The sequence below is a fragment of the Aedes aegypti genome, chromosome 2 (assembly GCF_002204515.2).
Source record: "Aedes aegypti strain LVP_AGWG chromosome 2, AaegL5.0 Primary Assembly, whole genome shotgun sequence".
NCBI lineage: Eukaryota > Metazoa > Arthropoda > Insecta > Diptera > Culicidae > Aedes > Aedes aegypti.
In genome coordinates, this window is record NC_035108.1 from 37,221,744 (window position 1) to 37,239,049 (window position 17,306).

The following is a 17,306-nucleotide window of genomic DNA, read 5'->3' on the forward strand; positions in this document are numbered from 1 at the left end:
AGTTGGCTGAAGTGACAAAAGTTGACATGCCTAAATAAAAAAGCTGTATGTTAATCAGTGTGATGGGAGAGAAGAGTCCATCAAATTGAAAAAAAAAAAAAAAATGCTAACCGATTGTTGGTAAAATGCTACTCTCGACGATTATGAGACTAAACGTAAAACTTTGCTTCCATACTGTTTAGATTCGACCACATATTCTTTCCATGAAATGTCGATTCGATCAAATGTCTCATGCTTTCTGTTGCGATTAAACCTTTTCGACCAAATGTCCATTCGACGAAATGTCCATTCGACCAAATGTACTTTCGACCAAACGTCATTCGACTAAATGTCATTCGACCAAATGTCTTTCGACCAAATGTCATAGATTCATTGAAAGGACATGTGGTCTAACTTAAATAGTATGGAAACAAAATTTAGTTAGATTATCGTTGAGAGTAGCATTTTGTCGCTAATACACAAAGTGATTGAATAATTGAAAATAGTATCAGCCATTTAACCAACAATCTTTATGCGGTAAGTAAACTTTTGTTATTCAATTTGACTCTCCCTGCATATTCATCTACTTCTTGCGTTTTCGACGTTTTATGCTGCTTTTTTATTCAAGCTTGTTCTGCGAGTTGAGATTAGATTATCTAAAATAGAAGCAAGCTGACATTGATCATCTCACTCAGCTCGTCTTCCGTAAGCTGCAAGATCCGAAATTCAAAGAAATATCCCGGAATGTTTCCATCCAATAAATTTCAACAGTTCATTACGAAGAACGATGGCATTTCGAAAGAATAATCAATTAAAAAAACCATCATGTTTACATCTTTGTGCAATAAAATAACTTGTTTATTAAAGCATAATGATATTTTGAAAGAATAATAAATTCACTAGCTGAATGTTTCAACCAATATCCAAAAAACTACTTCTAAAAAGTTCATTTGAACAATAATCAAAATCCTAGATTTGGCACAACTTCAAATCAAAAATAAGTAGATGTTTAAAATTTGAAAATACGACTACATAAAATGTCCCCTCTTTCGTTCATCGACACTTAATAATTCAGACTATGTAAAGGAATACATTATTTTACCAACTTTGCAATACTTTGAAAACAAAATTAATTTTATTTAATAATCTTTTGATAAACCATTTTGAAAATAAGCATTATACCAAATTTCCGTTCAACTAAACGTCCTTAGACCATATATCATTCGACGAAATGTTCTAAAGCCATTCGACCAAATGTCCATTCGACCAAATGTCCCTTCGACGAAATGTACTTCCGACCAAATGACATTCGACCAAACGTCATTCGACCAAATGTCATTCGACGAAATGTCCTAAAGCCCTGGTAAGATCCCTGGTAAGTACAGGTCTTCTTTGGGTATAGAGTATCATCACAACTGCCACACAATATACGAAAGCGAAAATTGCAAAGAAAGTTCTCAGTTAATCACTGTAGAAGTGCTCATAAGGGCTCATAAGAACACTAAGCGGAGAAGTGGAGCCTATTGAACACGTTACGCCAGGAAGAAAAAGAAGAAGGTCGGAATTCATTTTGCAAAGTTGTGTGACCTAAAATTCAACCACCATGATTTTGATCGCTAAAACTTCTTGGGCAAGTTATGACAAAAATGTGCGTAGGATTATCAAGCTGGAAATCTTACGGGTAGAACGGAAAGAAATGATTTACGGCTGCCGGTCGAGGTACGGAACAGTTTCATTTTTTTTCATATTTGCGAAACATTGCCCGTTTATGGTAGGTTGTTCCTCCTGCTGTCTGACACTACTGGACCATAGTGCTGTTGGCCAGTAAGCTGCAGACAAGATGTTTGCACGCGCGAGGAAATACTGACTGACAAACGATGGACATCGAACAGTGGACGGGGAGATCAAGTTGGGGTAAGTACCGTAAAATGGAGGCAAATTGATCAATTTCACTTTTTTAGGCACGTTTTTCGAGAATAAACGGGCATATGATTGAAGCACATATGGTTTAAAGCTAGATGATTTCAAAAATAAATCCAGTATTTCACACTTAAGTTTGTTTAGAAATTACTTTTCAAACAGCATTACTGACACCTTTTTCAAAAACTAAGAGTGTTTCTATGCAAAACCAACTTAAAAAAACAAATAGCTTAATATAATTATTAGCCATCTATAAACTATAAAACATAAAATGTCTGTGATGTTGTAATAAGGGAATGCTATTTGATACCGACCTGATCAAATTCGCCCCAGTGATCAATTTGTCTCCGGATTACGGTACCTATCGTACCTACTCGCAATTCAAATCAAACAAGAGCACACTTGTGGAATGAGTAGATTTACGGCTACTGCCGCAGTCGGTTACTTGACTTGATTTAAAAAATGGCATTACTCGTGGCAGTTGAGGCAGGATTCGAATAAGATTCTAGATCGAAATCGAGTGGGATCTCGAGTATTCGCCATTAAGTAACAATTGCAACAAAAACTAGATCCACTTTTATGGCATTTGATTTATCGAGGGGCTAACGTCGGCTTTGCTGTTGAAACTAATAAAATTGAGAGTGATTTGTGGGAAGATAGTGAAACCTGCGTAGAAACGTGACTTTGGGTAAAGAATTATGAATTAGATAACGATGCCCTCCAATGGCAATGCACGACTTTTGAAATAGATTATTTTTGTCATATTGTTTAATGAACCATTAACTTAAGATCGGTTGTATTCCCTGGTGTTGTGTACTACAAGTGCGAATGGATAAATCGCTCGAGTGACCTTGTGAGTGAGCTTGGTGGAATATTACTGATAGTATTTAAGTTTTTTTTTGTGGTGAAATCTCGCTTGTCATACACAACATCGGCGTGGTGGCTCAGACCACGCGACAGCCAGAAGGTTAAAATATGAATAGTCGTGATTCGATCCCTATGAACAGGGGGAGATCCCTCAGTAACGGACAGCACCCAATACTGGACACTTTCGAAACCCTGAGAAATCATGGTCTAATTAAGATGGTGTATTAGAAGAAAGGGTAGCTATTATTATAGAGAGGAATAGTTGCATAGAATAACACATCCTTGAAACATGCACTTTTTTTTCTCAAACAGGGATGTTTGTAAACCGACGTAAATTTGAACTTATTTAATAATGCTTTTGAATATGGAAAAATAATTTTGACCTCTCATGAATAATGGAAAACCATCATAATTTGAAAGTGAGAATGTATTTTGCACCATATTTGAACTAAAATGGACAAATTACAATTTTGGTCTAGCACCTCCTGTCCCCTAGTTGCGAACAGCTTCATTTGTTATTTTTGTAATTTTTGCACCAATATCTTCAAATATATTTATTTTTCATGCATTTTATTGAGCGTGGTATCAAAAATACAAGTGAGAAGATTGAAAATTCAGAACAACGTGTTAAATGTGTTATTTTTCTTTATATATGAAAATGGTTTTTTGATGAACCACTTGCACACTCAAATAACTCTTGTGAATCTTGCAAATTAATTGAATTGGCAGTAAAATACTAATCCGAGTGTAAAAACATTCAATGACGTACAAATTTACAGAATTCGAGGCATTTCCAGATCATGTCCGGTGTTGGGTGCCACCTTTTAATATTGGTCAATTTGGTACTGATGTCAACATTCATATTTATATTTTCAAACTTATTTTTGTACGCTACAAAAACGATAATATTTATCATAAATTGGCACCAAACCGTATAAAATAAATAATTTTTGAATTACAAATTTGGCGGCTAGGTGTCCGATACTGGCGGATATCCCTCTACTAATTTAAAAATGATTCTTCAGTAAAAGAGGTACAATATTCAATTTAGTTACTAATTTCTTCATAAATATATATAACAAAATTAAACTTAATTGTGAAAGTTTCCGCTCAATTACTTTACATGCACAAAATTACATAATTTTGACTGAAAAGTGGTTTTCACTACTATTTTTGTGATTACAACTGTATGCTCACAATCATCTATTAACAAATAATTAACCATGCCGTGTCATAATAATGATAATTACTCATGGATTTAAACAGTTTGAAAGAAAAAATACCCAAAGCAAGGTCGATTAGGATGAACTACCGAACGCCAACTTTAATATCCACCATTTAGATGACTGATGAATTGCTCCGACTAAAACACAATGCCTCTACGCTACATTTCTTGTTCGTTCGCATTCGCACGCGCCCAAAAGCATCAAATTGACCGTAGCAAATATATAAATGAATCGTTTGCCGTCGTACAACAGCTGTTCTGAATTGCTCGCTGCATTGTGGAACTTTGCATTTTCATCGGTTACGTTGGCCGGCACTTTGGCATGCACCTATTTTGCCTATACCTACCACCCGCCTCTATCGCATCCACCGATTAGCGTTTTGTTAATTCTCATTCCACTGCATTGGGGCTCAACGCACAGTGGCGTGCCTTCATGGGAAAATCGAACAAATTCTCAAAAGTGCCCAAAATCGATTGGAAACGATAAACAATCAAATTTACTCGATGCTTAAAACAATCTGCATGAAATAAACGATTGTTTAAAATTTCTGTTTTGTATGTGTTTCGTGCCAACGACATTTTTTTTACAAATTTAGAGAAAAATGCTGATTTTGACATAAAACTTAGGGGAAGTGGTGGCAAAATGAACAGGTGTCAAAAATAAACACCGTGCATTTTACCGATAAATAACAAATTTGATTGAATTTTTACACGCATGGACGATTTAGAGCATAAATCGGAATGTTCGGGTTGATACGGAGGTCAATTGAAGTGAAAATATCAACGAAAATTATGATTTTAGACAACCTTGTTTGAAAATTAAACCTGACGTAACTTTTAGCTTGGGAGTCTTGAGGTTTTTCAGTGAGGTGAATATCGTTATGATATGATGTCAAATCTGATACCTTTAAGGTGAAGGTGAATCGAAGCCAAACTTCAAATTTTCAAGAGCACGGATCTGGAGAACCGAACACCCGTTTGAGCTGAAAACTTAATCGATTGGTCACCACCAGCAAGTGACCAATCGATTAATTTGCAATTATCATCAATGAATTGGGCCAGAAAATTCATGAAATTTGGAGGGATTGGTCGAGGTTGAAAGTGGCAAGTTCCAGAAGGAATTGAATCCGCGACTTTGCGGGGTGGTTTCAAGTATAAAAAAGAGCTATTGGAAAATATTAGCGATGAATTGGTGTTGGAAACTGATAAAGTTTGTGATCATCACCATTGAGTTGACGCAGAATGTTCATAAAGTTTTATAGGTCATATGTCACATGAGTTATCTCTGAGGGTACCAAACCCGTTCCATAGTCAGGTTTTAATTTTTAAGGAGGTTCAAGAGTTCCCTAAGATATTCTTCTTCTTCTTTTTCTTCTTCTTCGGGTAGTGTGAAGTGGATGATGGAGCTTGAAGGAAATTGTTCTATGATGTTAGTAAGTGTAGCCAAAAAAAAAACCTATGTTGTACCAATATAATCAAATTTTGCTGATTTATCCCCAATACGGAAGATGGATGAGAAAAATCGAAAACAAAACCGATCTATCTGAAGTTTTGGGGAAAACATTTAAAAAAAGGTCCGGACCTGGGAGGGAGGCACAGATACTACACTCTTAAAAATAATGGCCGTAATTCTGATTATGACTGAATGACACATGATGTAAGTGATGGAACGACACGAAAACGTGTCCTTGAAGATGTATTGAACAAAAAATGTAATTTTACATGTTAAAGGACACGAAAACAATGGAACTGTGATCGACATTTCCCGAATCAGACACTAACGTATTTGAAATTCGACACAAATTTACGTCATTCGGCTCGCTTCTTTTATGTGCATCTCAAAAGACGTAAATCACATTATTTTTTGGTACTGTGTACACACGAAATATTGAACAACACTTTTCCAAATTGCAAAATAACTTACGCTCACTAACGACAATCAAGGCAGGCTTGGGAAAAATCGCTAGTTTTATTTTGTTGTGTACCTTCGATCTTTCTTGTCAAATGTGGAAAAAGGGCCATAGTTTTATGTGCATTTAATTTTAATTTTTAATGGAAAAGAGTAAAAATATGCGTGTTTCCATACTTTATATTCGATCAAATTAAAAGGTGCTATCGTGGCATTGCTTTTGAGTGTGCAGGAATTGCTTTTCAACCGATTGTTGTCAACATTGTTCAAATGCAAAAATATATTTTGATGAATTACGCGCTTTTTTCGTGTTTGTCCAATCTTTAAGATCTGGGCTCACAGAGACAGTTCATGACAGCAGATTCTCGGCTCACTATGACGTACATAAATTTTATATCAGTTTCTCCTCCCAGGTCCGGACTAAAAACCTCAATATTTTTTCCGACCACGCGCCACTGTGCAGCGGCAAAGAGTCGCGAGGGTGGTAACTCAGAGGCGTTCCATTCCGACCTTGCCACCGACTGCATTGATGGAAAATGAAGTTCAACACGTGTTTCATATTAGCGGCGCGGGTGCGGGTATCCATGGGAATCCCGATTGGGCGATGGCATGGTTACGTGGGCGATTGACGCTCCCTCTGTTTTATTTATGTTTGGATCGATTTGGAGAACATATCCTGGATTGAAGTAGCATTTTTTTTTGGAATTAAACCATTGTACACCAAAGATGTCGTCGACAACGCCCGGGAAGGGTTCGAAGAAGAAACCGCTGCCGTATTTTATGCAGCGCTCCGAGGACGCAATACTGCCGTCCTTTCAGAATCGTCGCACCCTGGCAGACCACGTGAAGGACAACATGCTATGTGCCGGGCGAAAGTCCTACTTCCAGCGGATCGTCTACGTAGGACGCCACCCGAAGGTTTCGGCCATGACCATCCGCGATCAGTTCTTGAAGGTGATCAAAGAGATGCAGGAGAAAACGACGACCGACATCAAGCTGTTTGGGCTGATGATCAACTTCGATGGGTACTCGATACATATGGTTGAAAGTGCAGAGGAGACCATCGGAGAGTACATGCGGTATCTGGCCGCCAGTGACCTCTTCGAGAGCTGCCGGGTGGTGCTGGTGTATAATAACATTAATCAGGTGAGTGCTGGCTTGGTTATGAATCGTATAGTGAGCCGTTTAATGGTATTTTTGATTGCAGAGGTTTTTTCGCAAATTGGTGTGGAGATTCGCCGATTATTTGAATGATTTGACTCCGTCCGTAATCGACGCGAAGGATCCCGACGTGGATCAGAAGACCATCAACGGCTTCATGGTTCAATTGTACACCCTCTGCAAAATGGTGCGTGCTGAAGAGTTGGACGAAAGTAATTGGCCCAAGTTTGATCGTTCGGAAGCCTATTTCTAACAAGTGTATGATTTCTTTTAGGATCGGCCTTCAAGTCACTGTACTTGGACGAAAATTATGAAGAGCACACACCGGATGCCGTAGTTTTGGAGTATCTTTTGAATTTGAAGTGTCTTTTCACGGTTCAAGAGTATGGAAAGTTCTACGGAGTCATACCGGACATTTCAACATTTAAGGACAAAGTTTGGCCAATACCACACGATTTGACTCCTTACGATGTGTTCGATGCAGGCAAATATGAAATCAATATTACATTTGGAAATTGATTTATACAAAGATTCAATCGCCTATATAAATAAAAACGACTTGGTGTTTGTGTGTTTCACTTGGAAATGGATCAGCTATTTAGTTGTTTTATTATTTCATTAGTATAATTCCAAGCATTAAATTCATTTTTTATATCTAGGTGTTCTGTGTTAGAAAACACTATCATCATTATTTGTTAAAATTTAAGCTTATTCTTAAGACAAAGTTTTAATTTTATGTTTATGTGTGGTTAAAGACATTATATACCTATATTTGTTACGTTTCAACCTCAATGTGATTTTTGAAAGTTAAATTTTTGTCTAGCATGAGCCTTAGATACTTAACTTCATCTGACCGATTTATTGGAACCCCCCTTATCGTGACAACATTTTAGGTTTCAAATAAAAAGGTTTTGGTTTATGTGGGAATATTATTAGTTGAGTTAGTTGGAAACATTAGAAAAAATCATCTATTTTTGCAAGTATGAAGAATAAATATCCAACCATTTTTTTTTGCAATCTACTACAGATGACACGCAGGCTTCGGGCGTTGGCGAAGAGGCCCGTGTCATCCGCAAACAAAGATTTTTGACACCTTTCAGATTTGGAGTTCTGATAATTAACCTGAAGTGAACGGGTTGATAGATAACTTTGATTTATTCTAACAATGTATATTGGTAAATTAAAGTTTTTTTTTATTTTACAATCAAGCCTTCATGACAAACACTATTGAATGCTTGTCTAGAAAAGCAAGACCAGTAGAATAGCCTACATATTTGTTGGAACGAATCAAATTTGTTACACGTAAAGGTTGATTCGGAATTCGAACTGTTCATTGGCGAAAATTAAATTTTCATTGATGTGGACCATCATTCTGTTCAAAATAACCTTTTCTAAAAGTAAGCTTCTGCAGGATTATTATCTGGTTTTGAAATTGGTACAACCTTAGCATTTTCCATTTGTCAGGAAAATATGCCAACTGAAAATATTTCTTAAATATATCAACTAAGAATGACAAGTTACTTCCTGGAAGTTTCTTGATGAGGATGTGGAAAATTCCATCATCGCCATGGGCTTTCACATTTTTCACTTCTTCCAAATCAGCCTCCCAAAAATTTTCGTAAACGTTCTCTTGATTGAGAATATTCTCGAATTCCTGAGTAACTTGATTTTCTATTGGACTAGTAAGTCCTAAATTAAAATTGTGCGCGCTTTCAAACTGCATAACAAAATTTTGAGCTTATTCGCAATTAGCTAGAAATAATTTGTTTTCCTCTTTCAATGCCGGTATTGCCTCCCGAGTTTTTTTTTTCCAAAATTTTAGATGTTTTCTGAAAGGGCTCAGAGCCAGAGTCCATTTGAGAAATTTTATTTTCAAAATTTATGTTTCCTTATTGTGAAATTTATTTTTTGATTTCTTTCTGCAGCTCCTGCTATATAATTTTCATAGCAGGATCGCGAGTGCGTTGAAATTGCCTTCCCCTCACGTTTTTAAGACGGGCCAAAAGTTTAGATCATCGTCTATAATCACGGATTAAAATTTTACTTCACATTTTGGAATTGCAATGCCCCTGGCTTCAACAATGGAATTTGTTAAAGTTTCAAGAGAATTGTCAATATCAAGTTTTGTTAGTACAGAAATATTCATCATGATTACAGTCAATATATGTTTCATATATATTCCAGTAGGCTCGAAAATAATTGAAAGAGGATTGAGAATCGCCCATGAAGAAATGTAACAGGGACATGATCAGAATCAAAATCAGCATGAGTATCCAGTAGACTACAAAGAGGACTAGAATCGGTTGTTCAGAATTGGACCACCCTAATTCAAACCAGAGCAGTGCTTTTGGAGATGTACCAACAGTGGAGGTACTAAGCACAATTGAACTTCATTTAATCGTCTCAATTCAAGTTCTTCTAAGTGCAATAAATGTACATATTAATTTTGTGATGGGAAGTAACGACCATTGGCTTAATGAGAAAAATGATTTCATCGCAGTACTCCACGGCGTGTCAGTGAAAAATAATACCTCCACTATTGGTGCACTGTTCCTTTAATTGCGGTATATTTTTAATTTGTGTTCCTAGAGTTGCAGTATCCGTTGTTTTCTTATGGGATCCTCCACTATAGGAACACTTTACCGCAACTATTGGTACAAGTAAGAACAGTTTTTGCAATTTTAGTGATATTTCATCAGTTTTGAAGCAATTTGAACGCTCTTTTGAACTACTCCGTGTATCAATAAGCCAATACATCGATTAGCAGTGTCGGTTGTGTGGCTAATAAAATAAAATCAGTGAAAACGGCACTACCGCAGCTATAGGGAACACTTACTCTATTAACCAAGTAAACAAAACAAACAACAAAGTCAATTCAATATTCTCTCACGGCTATTTCACTTACTTAACTACTTACATTAATAGTTTTCCTCTTTTTTTCTATACAAGTTGATTGCTGCGGCGCGATTTCTGGCTCTCTGCGATATCGAGAAAAATGGTTTCAACTGTGTATTCTAAATGCTAATGAATGTTCATTCCACTTATTGCGTATTCCTAATAAAGCAATCAGGATTCTTAGTTCTTCTACAAAACACCGAAAATAACCATGAATTATGATTTAATAATTTCCACTGACGGACTTTCTACAAATTTAATCTACTCTAGAGTTTTAGCCATTTTGTTTATGCCTACTTCTACCGCATATTTTTGTTTTTATTTACATCTCTCTTACGCGCTACATACTATGTTGCCTATGTGCCAACATACCCCCTTCCCGTTGTTCTGGTGAAGGTTCCTCAGCTGTACCGGATTTACTCTCCTGCACCTCGAGCACAGCTTGCTTTGTCACCGGCTTACCGTTTGCGGTTTTTACTATCGCCTGCCGGATTCAGCCGTCCGCTCCCAGGTAGACCTCAGTTACGATGCCACGGATTCAGCTCTTCCGCACGGCTTCGTCAGCACCAGGTCGCCACAGGTTAATGGCGGTGACTCGGAGTGCCATTTTTCTCGCTGGTTGATCGACGGTAGATACTCGGATATCCACTGAGCCCACAATATATCTGCCAATCGTTGTGACCGTTTGTACCGGTCCCGCAGTGCTTCAGCCTCGCTAGACGGTGGAACGGAATGTTTCGTGCTCATCGTACCGACGCTACGAACAAAATGATTCGGCGTCAACGCTTCCTCCGCTCCTGGTTCCAGGCCAACGTACGTTAGTGGCCGGGAATTGATGAGGTCTTCTGCCTCCGCTATCGTCGTCAAGAGCACTTCGTCGGTCAAGGACCGCCCATCATTCAGCGCTGCCTTCACGGAGCGAACCAATCGCTCCCAAACCCCACCCTTGTGAGGTGCGCTAGGTGGGTTGAAATTCCACCTAGTTCGTGAATAGGTGAATAATTATAATGAATTATTCATCCTCGCATTCGATACCGATCTGCTGGACGATCGCCTTGCACGCTGCTTGAATGATCGTGCCATTGTCCGGGTAAAACTCTAACAGCTTCCCTCGGCGACACACGAACCGTCGTATGGCCATTAAACACGCTTGAGTCGCCAGGCTGTGAGCGATCTCCAGGTGAACAGCTCTCATCGTCATACCCGTGAAGAGGCAAATGTATCGCTTCTCCGATCTGCGGCCGACCGTAACTGTCACCGGCCCGCAGTAGTTCACGCCGGTATGACTGAATGGTGATAGATTCGGCGTAACGCGTGACTCAGGCAATGGAGCCATTCTCGGATTCCTTGGCCGACACTTCTGCACCTTATACCAGACGCAGGCTTTCCCAATTTGCTGTATTTCCGATCGTAGGCTCTGGTTTAAAAACGCTGTCGAATCTCGTTCACGGCAGTTTCCGCGTTTCCGTGTGCTACTTGCTGATGATAAAAATCAAGCAGCTTATCTGTCACCGGATGCAAAATGATCGGGAACCGCAACTCAAACGGCAGTGACAATCCTTAAGCCACTCTTCCTTCCACTTAAGGTGTAGAGGCTGCTGGACTTCTCCACTTGATACTGCTGCCGGCACGGTTGCTGCTGGTTTTTCATTATCGTCTGGATCTCATCTCCGAAACAATCAGCTTGAGCCGACCTCCAGAAGTACGCCTCCGCTCTTTGGTACTCTTCACGCTACAATGACGCGGTGATGGACCGCACGTTCTTCTTCACTACCTTCCTTATATTGGTTGACACCGGAACGTGCTCGATCTCGAACCCATCTCGCTTTCTTCGGCAGTTCGATACGAACCTGTAGATGCACGCTACTGTCCTAACCAGCACCTTCCACTTCAAAAACCGCAGTGGGTCTATTATAGTCTCGGTCATCGAAAAATCGTGGAATTGCAGGCACGCTCGGATTTCCTCGGAAATATTCGGTGTTACGCTCTCCTGCTTTGGCCAACAGTCCTCCAGCTGGTAGAGGAACTCTGGGGCACAACTCATGGCCCATCGGAGTGCAGACTTTGCGCTTTATTCCACTTCATCAACGCGTCGGCCACGTTGAATTTCGTCGGCACTCAACGCCACTCGGAAAGCCTCGTCAGGCTATGGATTTCGCCAATCCGGAATGCCACGAACTGTTTGTACCGTCGGTGGTCGAAGTGGATCCACGACAGTACTGTCCTCGAATCAGACCACATAAAGTGCTGCTTTACTTCTAGCGAAGGATCTCCCTTACGGAGTTCGCTAGTCTCGCTCCCAATACTGCCGCCTGCAGCTCTAAACGAGGAATCGAGAGGTGCTTTAGTGGTGCAACCTTCGATCTCGACATCACGAGCGAACACAACTGTCGGTCAGCCGACTCGATGCGAATATAAGCAGCCGCGCCATATGCATCCTCACTTGCGTCCCCAAAAACGTGCAGCTGCAAGTTGCTGTAATCTAGACACTGTCCGCCACGGAAGTAATAGAAGGGGATCCGAATCTTTTGGACCTCCGGTAGTCTCCGGATCCAGTGGTTCCACTTCTCTGTACATTCATCGCCAATAGTATCACTCTTAAAAAATTAGAAATTTACATTTGACGTAATTCATTTTGCCCTTAAACATTTTATGACACGACCTAATTTACAACACAATTTTACGTTTCTTTTGATTTAAAGACCATACTCGTGAAACGAAATTTGATTTCAAACACATTTAGATTGAGTATTACGTTCAACAATGTATCTATACGAAAACGTATAACGTTTGTGTCAATTTCTTAACGTCACATGCTGCATTCCATAAAATATCAACGTAAGACTGAATTCCTCGTTTTTAAAGATGTATATTTACATGATCTATGACTTGTGAATCGGCATCATGTAAATCATTGAGTTTGTTTTCCAACATGGCCGGTCCGGTACGTCGCGACTTTTCTTCTCTGGTTTGATTTGAAAAAATAATAAATAATAAAGGAAATTGAAGGCTTCCAAGGCTTTTGAAGAAGAAATTCAAAGCTTGTGAGAATTAGTAATCGCTGAGGAGTGAATTTTCGCTGCTGTAAAGTGCGGTTGTGATTGTGTAGCGCTGGGCTCTGCTGGTAAGAAAAAAATGTCTTTGGTTCGCGTCGACTGATTGTTGCCTCTAATTGGAAAGCATCTTTTTCGGGAAGTGAAGTGTTGTGTAATCATGCGAAAGTTGGTTTTAGTTATCCCAAATAATGACCACTTGTCAAATCTCGAAGAATACGCAAGTACCGAAGAATCGGCGTTCCATTCAAATGTGATTTGGCACTTGTGGATAGTGAAGGAAAACGAAAATATGTCGTGAACTGCTGCAGGCAATGTGCGCCAAATAACAATGCTTATTCTTATTGACTCCTGCAAGGTAATCAACTCATTACGCGTGGTAAAGATGCAAGTTGTTTGGTGTGTTTTAATGTCTGATCGTCAAAACAACAAAGTGGTAAGAGTTTTTTGAGCTATTTTCTCTCAAATTTACACATATTAACTTATTGTTTAATTCTTGAAAAACATGACAGCAAGGCTACAACAAAATTACACGTCGTGATGTAAAAGTCGGTCATAGCTACTTTTACGTCCCGACGTGTAATTTTTTTTTTTTTTTGGTTTTTTGTTGTCATGTAATTTTAAGAACAGATGTAATTTCGAGTCTAAAGGTTCGCTTCTTTTATGTGCATCCAAAAACACGTAAAATTCAATGAACTTTTGCAAGAGTGTATATTTCTTCGGAATTCCCTTTGGAATTTCGATTGGAGATTATTCCGGAAATTATTTTGGAATATCTTTTGCAATTTTCTTTGAATTTTTCATCGGATTCTTCTTTGGAATTTCCTTCGAAATTTCCTTCTGAATTTCCTTCGATATTTCCTTTGGAAGCTGCTTTGCAATTCTTTCGGAATTTATTTTGGAATCTGTATTGGTATTTATTTCGGAATGTACTTCGGAATAGTTTTTGGAATTATCTTCGGAATTTTCTCTGAAATTACTTTCGAAACTTCCTTCACAATTTCCATTGGAATTCCAAAGAGAAAGGTTGAAGAAGAAGATCTTGGGAAAATCCCTGTGGAAATCCTGGAAGAGTATTCGTGGAGTGATTCTTGGTAGATTCTTGGATGAATTGCTGTAATAATCTTGGAGGAATTTCCGGAATAATTCATGTAGAAATTACTTGAAGAATGAGAGATTCCTGAATAAAACTTTAAAGGAATCCCTAGAGAAATTCATGAAACAATTTACGGAAAAATCCATGAAGAGATATCTGGAAAAATCCTCAGAGTTTTCCTGGAACATCCAGACAAACCTGGGGAAGAGCTTCAAGTGAAATGAATTAAGTGGATTTTCCGACTAAGTTCTAAAGGAATTCCAGAAAAAATTCTGAAGCATCTTCCTGAATCAATTTGCTGAATAGAATTTCTGGAAGAACTTCCTGGTGAAACTTTCTGAAATAACTTACTGAAGTAACGTCCTGGAGGAACTTTCTAAAGGAAATGACTAAAGAAATGTCAAAGGAAATTCCGAAGAAAATTTCAAAGGAAAACTAATTTTCGAAGTAAAATCCAAAGGTAATTTTGATTGTAATTCCAAAGGAATTTCAATGGAAACTGCGTTATTAATTCGGAAATACCGAAATTTCAAAAGAAATTCCGATGGGAAATCCATAGGAAGTTAAATTAAATTCCGAAATTCCGAGGAAAATTCCGCAGTAAATTCAAAAATAAATTACATTCCGAAAAAAAAAATCCCAAGGAAGGAAATCCTGCAGGAAACGAAACAAAAAATTCAACAAAAAAAATCTGAAGGAAATACTAAAGGAAATTCCAGGGAAAATTCAAAAGAGACCTCCACAGAAAATTAAGATGTACCGCCGTGCGGGGTGACATTGGTCCTAGGGGGTGACTTTGACCACCCTTTTCGATGCATCTCTTGACTTGCACGGGAGGCAAAAAACTAATTCATGACCATCCAGTGGCTATTTATAACGTATTCTTGAAGCTTGCCACATTGTTTTCATTATTCTGGTTTTAGTTTGCTGTAAAAATCTTGGCTCAAAGTAACCATCATGGACCAATGTCACCCCGCACGACGGTACACAATTAAATCAGAATGCCAATCCCAGCTGTGCAAATCTCGGTTAAAGTTCGTTTGCTGACATCTCAGCAAAAGTGACGTTTGATGTCAGCGGCACCCACAGGTGCTGCTATAAACAAACTTGGTTTTTGCTGGCATATCAGCTAAAACTCAGTTGCTCGGTTGTGCGGATGTCGGCAAAAGAATGAAAATTAGCCGAGCTCAACTTAGTGTATAAATTTCGGAGAAATTCAGAAGGAAATTTTATAGGAAATTCTAGAGGAAGGAGTTTATGGAGGAACTCTCTGGAAAATTACTTGAGTGTTCCTCAGGAGGATTTTTCAGCGCGATATCATGAGAAATTTCTGGGCGAATTTTCCGAGGAACTCTTGAAGAATCTTCTGCGGTGAATTCCTGTGCTAATTATTGGAGGATTTTGTGGAGAAAATTACTAGAGAAATTCCTGAAGACATTTCCAAAGAACTTTATGAGGAAATTACCAAAAGAAATGCACGGTATAATTCTTGATGAAGATCTCAGAAGAAACTCAGTAGCAATTACTAGAAGGATTTCTGGAGGAAACCCCATAAGAGTTCTAGAGAAATTCATGAAAGTCTTTGAGGAATCACTGAAACAAAAAGTAGAAGAACCATAGGACTTCCTGGAAAAATTCCCCAAAAATTCCAGTAGCAACTTCTTGAGGATTTTCTGCACAAATTTTTCGATTTGTTTTTAGATTTTCCGGTTAATTTTCAGAAGAATATTTTATGGAAATCTAGGAGTAATTCCAGATTAATTACCTAAAAAAATATTTGGAAAAAATTACAGAGTAATTCCCGAAGGATTTCTTGAAGGAATTCTCAGAGTTGTTTCTGTTGGATCCTCCAAAAGGATTACAGTATAGATTTGTTAGAGGATTCTTGAAAAATCTTGAAGAAGTTAAGGTATTTTCAAAAAAAAAAAAAAATCCTTGGAATCTATGGATTCATTTACAGGAAAATTTTCGGAACCTCCGTGGAACTATTAGTATCCCTCGATGATATTCTGGATCTTTAATCAGAAATCTATGTAGCCATTTCCGCAATTATTTGGTTCCTAGATAGCAGTAGGACCTCATTAAAATTGCTCCGACTGTCCATCCGCAAAATTTTCATTCTCTGCCTTTTTCTACAGCATAATCACTTCAATGCATCTATAAAATCACCTCTATGCATGCCAAAACTAGTGAATTTTTTTTTTATTCTCTAATCTTCATTAGAACTCCCAGCGATTTAGAGTGTCCATTTCCCGTCTATTTTGCTTGTCTCGGGACAAAAATCTAAACTTGTCCCGGGGTCCCGGAATTTCTCAGATTTACAATGAATGTAGTATTTTTGGTGAAATGGAAGTAAATTTTCAACAATACAAATGAAATATAAATAGACTGTAACTATGGGGTCATGCACAGATTACGTCACGTTCCGAGGGGGGGGTGTGATTGTCAAGCCATGCATGACAAACCTTACAAAAATTTCGTAGGTGGTCCAAGAACTTGAAATTTAGCGTGACATAATTTGTGTACCATCCCTATCCAAGATAAAATGTTGATTATACCATTTTTTCTCGAATTCCAAACATGGTCATATTCTAAACAGTGGCGATTTCAAATTGATATTTTCATAACATTCAAATGTATAGAACTTGAATAATAGAATAATTGATCGTCCTGTGAAGAAATTTCTTGAAAAATCGCTATAAAAAGTGAGCCATATACGGAATTTGAAACAATGATTTTTTGTCCCGGGAAGGACACTCTACAGCGATCCAATTTCAATTTTATCGTTTAACTGTTCTGAAATGTAAAATAAAATTCAGAATAGCATTTCTGTCAAAAACCCGCAGGTTTGTTGCAAAATTTACAGACGAGCAGCACATTCCAGCATTTTGTATCAGGATATTTCAAATATTACCTTCAAAAGGTGATAGAACTGTCAAAAGTGTATGGAAACATCACGTTCCAAAAACATGACATTGGCCCAATATCACGAAAACCGCTTGTATCATGATACAACTCCGTAGTCTGAACATATCATAAGACGGTGTCCAAGGATTACCACCGCTAGCTTTCGCTACGGGTCCAACGAAAAGTTGGAGGCACGGGTTCAAACAAGGATTGAAAAAGAATTAATAGATTGGAAAAGTAGCACTGAAAAGTACTGGCTTATTTCTTTAGGTAGTTTTAAAAACTTCCGTGAGC

General features: G+C 38.3%; 2 protein-coding genes across 4 annotated transcripts in view; one reads left to right on the forward strand and one right to left on the reverse strand.

Moving 5' to 3' along the window:
• LOC5566569 (proline-rich extensin-like protein EPR1) overlaps window positions 1–17,306 on the reverse strand; it is a 99,302-nt gene that overhangs the window by 13,727 nt on the left and 68,269 nt on the right. For 2 of the 3 annotated variants that reach the window (XM_021840569.1, XM_021840568.1), the window contains exon 1: window positions 1,659–1,776. The exons of the other annotated variant lie outside the window; for it this stretch is intronic. In XM_021840569.1, coding sequence (XP_021696261.1) covers window positions 1,659–1,715 — 57 coding nt within the window. In that variant the 5' untranslated portion in view covers window positions 1,716–1,776. Of the gene's footprint in view, window positions 1–1,658; window positions 1,777–17,306 lie in introns of those variants that run through there. 3 annotated transcript variants of the gene reach the window in all.
• LOC110675463 lies at window positions 6,273–7,658 on the forward strand. Its single transcript, XM_021840571.1, has 3 exons — window positions 6,273–7,046; window positions 7,108–7,273; window positions 7,336–7,658. Exons 1-3 carry the CDS (start codon window positions 6,627–6,629, stop codon window positions 7,578–7,580), a joined length of 831 nt encoding a protein of 276 aa, XP_021696263.1. The 5' UTR covers window positions 6,273–6,626; the 3' UTR covers window positions 7,581–7,658.

What these genes read in the sequence shown, in the direction of transcription:
- LOC110675463 (XM_021840571.1), top strand. Translation starts at nt 6,627, where the DNA reads ATGTCGTCGACAACGCCCGGGAAGGGTTCGAAGAAGAAACCGCTGCCG. An exon ending in TGTATAATAACATTAATCAG is followed by an intron (nt 7,047 to 7,107) that starts GTGAGTGCTGGC and finishes TTTTGATTGCAG; the next exon opens with AGGTTTTTTCGCAAATTGGT. An exon ending in TGCTGAAGAGTTGGACGAAA is followed by an intron (nt 7,274 to 7,335) that starts GTAATTGGCCCA and finishes GATTTCTTTTAG; the next exon opens with GATCGGCCTTCAAGTCACTG.